Here is a 12,112-nt window from a genome sequence, read left to right as displayed (position 1 = left end):
ATCTGGCAAGCTGTTAAGAAATGGAAAGATAGTGTTTGTGAACAGAACCAGATCTCTGTATTCCTGACAAATAGTTTATTTTTCTTGTGCTAGAAGAATGGCTTTTCACCAGCTTCCTGCATGTAAAGTTAGAGTTGAGCAAAAGTTGCTTACGTAGTCACGAAGGGCAGCCGAAAGACAATGGATGTGTTGCACTGTCACTCAGGAAAATAGGGCTTTTCGGGGGAGTACTGCAGCTTTAAGGCAAAATCTAGTTAGGCTGGTTGAGACAGTATTCTGAAAGATCTCATGTTAACCGAGCCTTATAGCAAATACCAGGAGGAACTTAAAATGCCTTGTCAGGGGTTACGATCTTGCAGTGCGTTATTGTTTTCCAGCAATGACAATGAGGCAGTGAAAACAGATCGAAACAGTAAATCTCTAATGTGTTAAATCACAAAGCATTAAAGTCTTACCAGTACTGAAATCAGAAATAATGCTCCTGAAGATAATTAAAGCGTTGCTTAATTATTAAACAAAGTTCTTTCCAGTGGAAATCAGGTTAAAACCAGTGTTGGAAATTCGTTAACCATTTTTAATCCTTTAATTGCTCAGAAACTCAGTACCTGCATAGGAATGTAGGTTTATATGCCAGGGAAGGTTTATGTTTTGTGTTAAAAATTGTAGCAATTTGTATGGTGCTTGGTGGGAAGGAGAAGGAAAGATTTTGTTGGTTAGATTGTTTTTCTCTGCTGATCCTTATACTTGAATATGTATAACCCACAGGGCTCTACAGTGATCTGTAGTTTTGTGGTGTTATTGTTTGATTACAGTGTGTTGCTTTGTAGCCAAAGAGATCACCAGGAAACTGATCTGCGTGCATGTGCTGAGAGCACTGGTCTATCATCTGTGCATGTCATTTTAATGGAACAAATACCTGTAACATCTTTCTCCATCTTCCTTCTGTAAGAAATGGTGCTTTTTGCATCCTTCCATGGAAAAAGGATGAAATTATTACTAGTGTAGGAATAGATAAGAGAGAATCCTGCAGCATAAACAAGGAAAAGCTTAAAAAAGCTGTCGTTTAAGATAATTTTAAGATATGATGAACACAGGAAATGCCCCTTAGCGTTACAAATACAGTGCTTAACTGAATCACATTTTTGTGATTAATCTAAGCAGTATCTCAGGCATTCAGGAGCAGTCTGCTATCTACTGGGTCAAGCAGCAGACATTTTGGACATCCTATTTTTGGACTTTTTCAACACAGTGGCATTGGTTCTGTTCACTATAGTTTTCTTTAAAACGTGGGGTAAAACCGTAAAGGCGCTTTTTCTAATGATTTGTGCTTGCCTTTTTTTTTTTTTGATGGTTTGTCATGGGAATCTAAAATAGAAAGTATCTGTTAGTCTCGTTATCTGCTTTTCCATACCTAGAGCTGTCAGCACTTCTTTATCCTAGAGCATTGACGTCACTGTCCAAGGGATTTTAATACATTTTCTCTTTACCGTAATCCCAGTGTTACTTATTGTGTGCTCAGCGTGTGTTTCGCTCTAAATCATTTACCCCTTTTTTGTGTGTGATAACACTTCTAGTTTTTGTCTACAACTCGTACAGTATGAATATGTGTGTCACTGAAAACAGGAAGTTGTGCGTGGCTGTCTGTCTGTTCCCTTGTGGTCCCCTCTCTATTGTATCTGCCATTTTGGGGTTTTGGGAAGGAACTGCTGTTTTGCTGCTTGTCTGCACGGTTATGCAGTAAGGTTGGGCTTCAGATTGAAGCGGCAAAATAATAAAGGTTTTCTAAAGGGAAGATACGCGGTAAGGAGCTGTGAGAATGAAGTTTGAAAAGTGGTATGACCCTTAAATGATTAAATTGTAGGATAATGACATCATCTGTAAGTGGCACAGTAATGAGTATAGCACAATGAATAAGAACTATGGGACAATGTCAAGGTTTAAAGTCAGCTGAATGACTTTAAATAAACTGCAGAGATCTGGAGGCACCCCTAGCAGTTGTTTATAACTTCCTTATATAACAAACAGTTCACTGATGTTTATATCAAAGCCTAGTTTTACTGAAGCAAAATGCTGTGCTTTAGTGATAGGATTGTGTAGCCGTGTTGCTGTTTAATTACCACAATGAGTAATTTATTACTGTTTGTAAAATAGGCAAACCCAAGCTTTTCTGGCTATTCTTGTAGCTTATATTTCTTGTTCTTAATCATTGCCTTGTTTGCTGGCTGTTTTTATTGTTGTTATGATTGATTATTTTTCTTCAGAGTAAGGCTTTCTTAAGGCATCAAAGGTTAAAATGTAAATTACCAGCTCTATAGCAGCATACAGCTTGGAAACTTTTTTCTTTTTTTTTCCATATCTTTAATGAATGTGTGGGAAATAATATTTTTTTATATACCTATGTATATATAATGGTCAAAGATGAGAAGTGGTGCCTGTATTTATGCAAATGTTTTTTCAAACAATCTTTTATCTGAAATACCATCTTTCAGTTTGATCACTTGCAATTTCTTAGTTAATAGATGTTGCTGGTGCAATGTTTCTGAAAGCTTTGGTATTTGCTGGTTATGTACTTTGCAGTTTTGATATTTATTGGAAGAAAAACTACTTTAATTCTGGTAATGCTAACGCTTACCCTGCTCTTTCTTATTAGAATGATCAGTCAACTGGAGATATAAAAGTCATTGGTGGGGATGACCTTTCAACCTTGACTGGAAAGGTATGATGGCACATTGTATGTTTAAAGCAAACCCCCCAAAAAAATCCTAGAAAAAAAACCAACAAACAAAAACCAATAAACCTCACCAAAGAACCAAATAATTATAGTTTTAAAAAGAAAAAAAGAAAACGGAAGTGTTTCATTTAAAATATTCACCATTGTATAGTGGTGGGGTTCATAAGCCCCACCAGAGCCATCAGTTTAGTTTGAACTTCATAACATATGTGTGTATATTCACTGTCTTCAGTGTCAGCAAGTTTTAGATTTGTTTTTCTGCATTGCCTGAGAAGAAGAGTCTTGTCTTGGTTGTTGTTAACAAAGTACCTTTAAAAGAGGGTAGCGTTACTTATTTACTGTATTGGTGTTTCACTGCAATAGTGAAAGGAGTTGGTACTGTCTAGACGTGTAACTTGCAGGCCTAGGTTAGGGAGTAAGGGTCCTGTTACAGGCAATGAAGAGAAGGAAATGCAGAGAATGTAAATTGGGAATCTGCTTTTCTTCAGTGACTGTGTAGAGATCACTGAGCTAGATACCTGTGGGTAAAACACGGATGCCTCCTGTTCTGTCAGAACACATTGCTTTCCCCTTCTGATTACACATAAACAGTCTTTGAGACATGTCCCATTTCAGTGTAAATGACGTAGGTGTGACAAAACACTACATAACTTTATAGTAGGACATTCTTTGCATTATAAGAATTCAAAGGCCACTTTGTACTCGGCATGAGACATTGAGGCAAGTCTCATTGCCAACTAATTGTCATTAGAGCATCAGAAATGTTAACCAAGTAGAATTCACTGTTACGTGTCCTAACATACATAAATAATGGTACAAATATTTAACTGCATTGAAAATTAAATTATTAAGTTATAGAAGACAATATATGTAAGAAATGCTGTATTCTTTAAATGCTAATGGATTCTTCTTGTCTGTTTTTTTTTCTTTCCACCAGAATGTTTTAATTGTAGAAGTAAGTATTATGTTTCACTTTGAAGTTCTAATGTGTGACTGGTAAAAGAGCTCAGAAGTTGGTTTTAAGTCAGAAAACCTACAGTTTCTGGTTTCAAGGTTTTTAGTTTCTGATTCTAGGCCTGAATTTTGCAAGTGGTCTCTGAATTTGAAATGACGTGTGTTTGAATTCTCACATCGCATTCAACTATGCCAAATTTAACAAGGAAAATATCTGTGTAAAACTGTTTGCTGTTTGCATTTGATTTCAGTTTTCTGTGATTGTCAATTATTAAATATCATGATTTTTTAAAAATTCTTATTAAAAAGTAGCCTGAGCAAAGTGATACTAAGCATGTTATTGTTCTGAGTTTATAACAGCAAGCTAGGAAATTAAACTGAAGGGGTAGGAAGAAGTTCCTAGTAGGGATATCCTAAAATACATGGGAAAACAGAGCTAAGGCCAACATCTCTGTATACAGTTTCTTTAGAGGCATGGAGAATGTTGATTCTTAATTTGCATTTTGATAATGCTAAATTCCCACTTCTCTATATTGTCGTGGTTCTTTGATACTAGGTACAGTACACTTCAGTCTGATTTCCTAGTAGGTACTGTTGCTTAAATCTTGCTTTCATACCTCTTCTTTGATGAACGATGTTGCTTATGTTCAGTAAGTATCACTTTTACAAAGGATGCTCCAGAATAAGATCGCCAACTGGAGGATGGCAAAGCAGAAGTACTAAACAGGAAAAATGAATGTGCAAAGTAATAATGTCTTCAGGCTCCAAATAGTGGAAATGGCTTTGTTCATAAGCAAAGAAACAGCCATGGCAACTGATTCAGCAACCAAATGAAAGGATGTTTCCTTCTGTCATTAAATGTGTTTTTTATGTACGTCTTTTTTTAGTTTGAGAAGGTTATATTATTCCACAGGAAACACGTTCAGTTCTAAAACTCCTACCAAACTAGTATGTATACAGCAGTCATCTGTGTGACCGGTGGCGTCCTTTGAAGTGTATTTTGCTTCAGATAGGCAGATGCATTTAATTATGTATCTGCTCCATTTCAGATGAATGTATGTCTTCAAAGTCCCAGGCAGCTAAGTAGGTTAGTTTCTCATCTGTTCAGTGAATCATCTCTCCAGTGCCTTGTCTTATACATTGTCAAATATGAACCCTTTGACCAATCACCATTTTAACTGTCAAACAGTGTAAAAACAACAACAACAAAAAAACCAGCACGTATTATTTTAGGCACCAAAGCACTAAGGTTTTCCATACAGAATCCCTTTGATGTATAAAAAAACAAACAAAAACCCTCACGTAATGGAGATTTGCCTCCAATAAACAGAAAATCAAGCAATGCAAAGTCACTAAAACTTCTATTTTGATTTTAGAGCATAGAGGTAGCTGGTTTTGTTTGTACACCAACTTTTATTTTTGTCTATATATCTGTACATCCTTAACTTGAGTTTATAACCATGAGTGAAAGCATTAAGTGTTAAAGCTATTATACCTGATGGGTGCTGTGTTAATTTTTATTTATTTATTTTAACTGGGAGTCACGAGAAAATAACCAGAAATCAGGACATTGCTAATTCTGTTATCTACCTGTTCACTTCAAATAAACTTGATTTCAGGTCAGGGTAAGGACTGTCTCTCTAGAGATCTTACGAGTATGTCAGTCCAAATGGGGTGTCCATTTCTGATGCTTCAGTTGTAAGCTATATATATATATTTTTCTGCTTTTATGTGCAGGGGATGGGATTAAAATGCTGTGTCAAACATCATTTTAGTGTATATAAATAGAAACTTTAGAACTGCACCCAGGTATTGCCAGTGCAGCTTCTTTGTCTTTTGGATCTTTTGGGGTCTGTAATGTAAATTGCACTTCTTTTTCCTTTAACTTCATTAATGGGTTGTTCTGAATATTTTCCATTCTTATTTTCTTTCTGTTGTATACATCTGTCTCTGAGTTCAACTGCAAGACTAACGTTACATTTATAATACTAGAATTAAACATTGTCTGTCTAATAGCTACAAGGAACACAAGCCATAAAATCTTCAGAGGAAGCCTAGAAGGTCATAGTTCAGTAACTGCTTTCAAAGTAGTAGTTATCCACAACAATTAAGAACTATTGTTGACTGTTGTGATCACTTTACTGAGCATAATCGCTTAAGCACAATATAGTGGTACGTATCACCAAATTTGATTATGCACATTATTTTGTCATATTTTCATGCTATTATGGATGAGCAATTTCTGCAGTAAAAACTTGAAAATGCTACTCTGACATACGTGACATTTTTATTTCCAGGACATAATCGATACTGGTAAAACAATGAAAACATTGCTGTCTCTACTTAAGCAGTACAATCCAAAGATGGTGAAAGTAGCCAGGTAAACTTTTAAATGTGATTATTTGTGCTGTATTTCACCTTCAGAATGACACACAGTGGGAAAAAAAAAAGATAATATAGAATACATTCCCATAGAAGAGAAACAGGAAGGAACATTTCTGCAGGAGTCACATACGATGGAGTTAGAGTTTAGTATTTGTTTAAACTCCACTTCTGCGTGTTGTGGGAGCGTACGTTCATTAAGGCTAACAGAAACGCTCTTCTTTCCAGCCCTATCGCTTGAAAAATTTCAGTGCATCAGAAAGGGATAGCTTGTGCGTGTTCAGTACATGTGTTGCCTTATATTCTAGTAATATTTGTGGGGTTTTACCACTGATCTTTAACTTAGGTTTAGAAGTATATGGAAGAATTTAAATCTTCTGGGCTTAAAAAAAACCAACAACCTCTCAAGGTGGCAGGGGTATTTTCAACACAAATTTAGTTCATAAATATAAACTTTTACTAGGGATTGGGATTTAAAAAAAAAGTAAGTGGTTGACATTTATGGACATACAGGATCTGAACGTGTTTCTGTTTTCAACTTCGTTTTTTTTCAGCAGTGTACCTGTGCAATGGAGACCTTTGGTCTGCCAGCTTTAATTGTAGAATTAAATTAGTTTGCACTAAACATTACTGTTTATATAGTGTATATAGCGTAGCTGAGCCTCGGAGGTCATTCTGTGAGTCACCCAGCCATATGCTCTTTTAGGCTTTTCTACTTAGTTGCATCTTTAATCAATTAGTTTTGAAACATTTTCTAATTAAATAACTTACAATTAGTAAGAAATGTTGAGGGTAATATTAACCAATATCAACATTCCTCCTACTTCTTTTTAAATTGCATCTTTTACGCTCCTATGCTGTGATTGTGTATTTTACAATAAAAGCATAATGATTGCTGGGGATTAGAGATAAACCAGAGCTGTGTGTAAAATCTAATCAGTTGTGTTGCCATAACAATGTCAAGGCAGTTGTTAGATGTACTAGAGCAGCTCTTCTTGCTGATAATGTGAGGGTGACCTGCTGAAGGTGAGTTTGTTTTTTTTCTTCATGGCCTGCTTAAATGTACCAGATTTTAAATATTTGTCAGTGAATAGTACCTTAATGCTACAGTGTACATCGCAAGTAGAATACAGAGTGAACAAAGCCTAGCTTCCGATTGTTTAAACCTGTTGCAGTTTGAGTCTGCCAAAGACCTGAGCAAGTAACTGTGGTCATGCTGGATAGCTTTCAGTGTCATGCTCTTAGATAGTTCACTTGCCTTTCTTTTCTTATTTTCTTTCTCTCTGACAATTAAGCAGTTGTAGCAGGGAGATGTGAATTAATGCTAATATGATTTTGGGTTGGTTTGATCAAGTTTTACGCCAGTACTCAAATTAAGACTCTCAACTAGAAGTTTCAGAAACTGAATGTCTAAAATTGAAACCATGAACGTGACAAATGAAGTCCCACCTTCAGAGGTAATCAGGAGGGGAGGAGGAGGTCTGTGCTTAATGCACAGAGTTATGTTAGTCCGTCTTTACATTCAGCCATCGACCACCTTTTCTTTTCCTCCCAAAGTCTCTATATCTCAAAGACAGCCAAATGTCGGGATGATGGGGTCATCTTCTAAAAGTGTTCAACTGAATAATGAGTGAGTCAAACTAGCAAGGTATTTCGTTCTGCTGCAGTACCCCCAACTCCGTATGTCTGTGCTTTTTACACCTCTGACTATAAATTCTGTGAAAGTGGAGCTGGTTTATATCAGCTTATGATCACCAAAACCAATTACATTTTCTTTATGGGGGTAATTAGTACTACCAGTGAAAAACAGCTGAGGACATGTTGCACAAGTGCAATTGAGGTTACATTTACCCAGCTGAACTTTTGCTTCATAATACTAATGCTTTTGAAAAGAAGTCAGCTGGTCTGGCTAGATCCCAGGTTGTCACCTCTTCACCTGTGAGCTAAACTGATTGCACCTGAGATTTCTAAAAACACACAAAACCTCATTAAGTCATTTTTGGCAATGAAAATCCTTCCAGTAAAGTATCTCACAGCCTCTTTCCTGCAAACATTTTGTTTATCCCTTAGGCTGTAAACCATTCATGATTCTAGGAAGTTTTGAGTTTCTCTTTATGATCAGCTGCACCTGCAAATGAATAATACGTTTAAAATGTATATAGTTATGCTGTCAATTATGCACAGGTAGTCTCACTGAAGTGGAATTCAGCCGATCTTCATAACTGTTTCATATATTTGTACCTGGTGTTTTTCCATGTTTCAGCTTTACATTGTTTTTATTTGACAGTTTGTTGGTAAAAAGAACTCCTCGAAGCGTGGGATATCGGCCAGACTGTAAGTGACTCTTTGACAACCATTATCAGTTTTTAAAAATATGTTGTATATATGTTGATGTATTGTGTACTCTTTGGTCAAAGTCCAAGGGTGTTCCAAGTAAGTTTTCATGAATGGTTTTTGATTTATTTTGCTCTTATTTGGGAAGATTAAATATTTGGAATGTATTTTGACGGAGTTAATACAGATTTGGTCTAGTCCTTTTTTTCTTAACTTCTTGTGGCATTTTATTATACAAATAGGAAACTTTGATATTTTGGTCCAAGTTAATCCCTCTTCACATGGAAATTCTCCTAGCTTGCATGTTAATCAAATGGTTTGGTCAGCAGAATCTGCTGGATTCATCTTTGATGCTTTTGGCAGTGTTCCAGGTGCCTAAACGTAGCCACCCAGTGCCACTCGGATGTCCCCTGAAATGTAAGGGGACCACACAGGGTAACAGATCTGATCAAAGTTTACAGTGGTAAGATGTTCAAAATAGCACAAACCCAATCTTGTTTAGGCATCTGGGTTACTCCTGTCGTGTCTTCTTGTCTGTCCCAAGACCATAAAGGAAGGAGTAGCATCCAGAGCGCACAGAGGTGTCAGTGGTAGCCCCTCTTGGCTTGGAAAGGGCTGTGTGTCTTATCCCTGTGCCAGAGACTGATGTCCCGTTCATGTGGACTGTGCACTTTCACAATGGAAGTGGAGTGAGTTTAGCAGAATTGGGTCCTCTTCCCTCTCCTTTCCAAGTTTGCATGGTATTCTTAAATTGAAATTTCTCAATGCCTTGAAAGCTTAATTCAGGTGTTTCCCTCACTCAAGGATGCCCCTCTTTCCTGAGATCTTATTATGGGCTTAGCTGGGTTAGCGGTCTGCCTTTCTGAGCATCTTGCAGCAGATGACTTGTTTTGCCATCTGTCCAGAGACGACCTGTTCAGTGCACAACACGTGAGCTCTGAAAGCAAGAGACAACGCAGCAGAAATGCTTGGGCCTGCCTTTTATCCCTCTATCATGAGGCCAAGTAGACTCTAAACATTGCCTTATTTTTTCCAGAAGCGTACACAGTCTTTCACTGGAATTGTGTGATTTATCTCCGTTTTTTTCATTACTGAGCCTCACTGTAACCAGGGAGAGAGAAACAGCACAGCTCGGGAGTCTTTCATTTTTAGCATGAGGAGAGAAAGCCTTTTGGAAATATCCCCTGGTTGTCTTAGAGTGTGTGTGGATGGCTCGGACTGATACTTCTTGAGCATCCGAGGACTGTCCTGTTAGAGCCATGCCCATTTGGACAATCTGTGGAACAGCTGATGTGTTTTTTTAGGCAGCTTCTCTGGGAAAAAAAAAAACAAAAAACAAAACACAACAACAAAAAACCTGCCTGTTTCTGAAAAGCGCAAGTGACTCCATAACTAAGAGAGCACCCTTTGCCCTGTGGTCTTCACTATTCTCTCCACCAAGAGCTCGGCACTTACCGCATGCTGCTCTGCAGAGCTGTCCCGCAGCCGCAGCGTGTCCTGCTACACCAGGTCGTTGTCCGCGAGCAGCCAGAGGGGAGCGCGTTTTGTTTGGGCGCTGCCTCAAAGACGAAGGACTGGTTCCCCTGCAGTAACTCTGGTTCCTTCTGGGGCTCAGGTGACGCCACGCTTACTCTCCCAGCTCTTCACAAAGAGTCCTGTCGGACTTGCACATCTGTAGTTTTGAGGGAGCTGACAGCTGAACCTACCTGCTCGTTATCCCAGAGGTGGCCTTGCTTACAGCTGCGCCCGAGGCGAGGGCACACTCACGCAGGTGCTGCCTTTTGAATGATACTGTGAGGGTGACAACTAAAACAAAATGAAAAGCTACTGCTTGGGAACCAATAAGTAAATCTATTTCATTTTGTTTTACTTGAATTAAATCAACAAAGGAAGTTAGAACTTTACGTAGCTTGAATATTAATCTCGGGATACTTGAATGGAAGAAATAAATTGTTAGGATGCTTTTGTGTCTATAAAATTCTAGATTCTCTGTAAAAAGGTCTAGTGAACTCTAGGAAGTTATTTTCTAACATACTGATGACTTGTGTTCTTTTTCAGTTGTTGGATTTGAAGTGCCAGACAAATTTGTTGTGGGATACGCCCTAGATTACAACGAATACTTTAGAGATTTGAATGTAAGTAACTTTTCCCGTATGTTTTTGTCCATTTAAAACTAGGGAGGAGGAAGGAAGGGAAGTCTCCTCGCATCACTCTTTCTTCTCTGTGTAAATCACAGCTCATGTGCAAGCCTGTTCCGTTAGTGGTGCAACGACGAGAGCAAAGGCTAGAGCAGCACAACAGTGTTCCGGAGCTCATATGAAACTAACTTTTGTTTTGCTTCATGCAGAATGGAGGCTACGCTTCTCCTGTCAGCTTTGAAATAATGTGGCAGTCTGTATGAAGTTTCTCATCTTACCAGATATATCTGCAAGAAATAAGTGCATTTCCTTAGTTACATCAAAATTAGAGAGGGAAGACCTTGGAAGTTGAGATGTTTGCATTTCACGTTAGGTCATTATTAATCTTCATCTGGGTCTCACTAACCTTATAACAGACATTGGGTAGGAGAGGGAGGAAGTCCAATTTTGAGATTTGTAGACAAAAAAAGGCTGAAGGTTTTCTGCATAAACAATATCACAAGGCTCTTCGGTACTGAAACGTGTATAGCCTGCATTTATTTTTTTCAGAAGTGCATTATTGTATACATCTGCAAACAGCAGTCTCCTACATTACTTTCTAACAGGAGCTTTTTATTTTGTTTTGTTTCAGCATATCTGTGTGATCAGTGAGACGGGGAAGCAGAAATACAAAGCATGAAAGCATAGTTCAAGTGCTCTGATAGCAGAGCTTTGAAATGTTTTGTTTACCAAGTCCTATCTTTCACAGGCTTCAACTCTGGTACACCAGCTAAAATTGTAGAATTATCCAGCCCCATTGTCATATGCTTACTATAACTTATTGCATGTACAATATACGAATCTTGTCTTGTTCATTTATATTTTAGAAATGTAAACAATTAGTGCAATTCTGCACTCCTTATTTTGATTTGCACTATGACTCTACCGACTATTGCTGCCCCTGGTTGGGTTGTGCTGTTTGTGAGCTCCGGAGTCTAACTCTTGCAGTGGTAAATTGCTTAAACCTCATCAACCCAGAACTGAAATAGTTCAAGTACTGTAAATGTAAAACATTTTATGATAGGGAAGTCTATTAGTAATATTTTTAAAATCTGTAATTTAAGTTTTATATTTTAATGCACAAATGTGATTGTGATTAATGGATAGTTGCACCTTTGGGTGTTATAAAACATGAGGAGCAGCCAGTTACAGTATCTGTAATCTCCAAGGAGCTGATTCAAGTCTCCTGGAGTTGCCTTATCGCTGTAAAAGTCCGGGTAAAAAAATATTTTTTTTTCTTTTCCTTTTTGAGCTAAAAGGAGATGGAGTGACAAAGCAGAATGTTTAAAATCTAGTTTAAGTTGAGCTGTTCATTTCTTTTGGATTTTTTTTCTTTAAAAATACCCATCAGATGGTGAAATTGCCTTTTAAATTTAAACAAGTTTAATATATTTTTGAAAAAGTATTGTAATGTTTACTTTATAAGATCTACAAAACTAAGTACTTTAAATAAAGGCTGTCTCTTTAAAATAAGCCCCATACATCTATGCCACTCATTCTGTATATTAAAGTGCTCTTGAAATTTTGTTCTCAG

The 12,112-nt window shown here is 37.5% G+C and overlaps 1 protein-coding gene and 1 long non-coding RNA gene across 4 annotated transcripts in view; one reads left to right on the top strand and one right to left on the bottom strand.

Moving 5' to 3' along the window:
* Positions 1-12,112, top strand: part of HPRT1 (hypoxanthine phosphoribosyltransferase 1) — an 18,919-nt gene extending 6,807 nt beyond the window's left edge. Inside the window, exons 4-9 of one of the 3 annotated variants that reach the window (XM_080553374.1) lie at positions 2,651-2,716; positions 3,669-3,686; positions 5,983-6,065; positions 8,355-8,401; positions 10,460-10,536; positions 11,171-12,112. In XM_080553374.1, the coding sequence (XP_080409500.1) occupies positions 2,651-2,716; positions 3,669-3,686; positions 5,983-6,065; positions 8,355-8,401; positions 10,460-10,536; positions 11,171-11,218 (339 nt within the window). In that variant the 3' untranslated portion in view covers positions 11,219-12,112. The remainder of the gene's footprint in view (positions 1-2,650; positions 2,717-3,668; positions 3,687-5,982; positions 6,066-8,354; positions 8,402-10,459; positions 10,537-11,170) is intronic. The other 2 variants (XM_080553375.1, XM_080553376.1) reach the window with 2 other exon arrangements.
* Positions 8,485-10,453, bottom strand: LOC308176928. Its single transcript, XR_013938739.1, has 2 exons — positions 9,857-10,453; positions 8,485-9,714 (listed from the first exon to the last, which is right to left on the bottom strand). It is a non-coding gene; the product is annotated as an uncharacterized lncRNA (long non-coding RNA).

The sequence above is a fragment of the Anser brachyrhynchus genome (genome assembly GCF_964034855.1).
Source record: "Anser brachyrhynchus genome assembly, chromosome: 13".
NCBI classification, from domain to species: Eukaryota; Metazoa; Chordata; class Aves; order Anseriformes; family Anatidae; genus Anser; species Anser brachyrhynchus.
The sequence above is the reverse complement of the archived record's forward strand: the minus strand, read 5'-3'. Positions and strand labels throughout refer to the sequence as shown.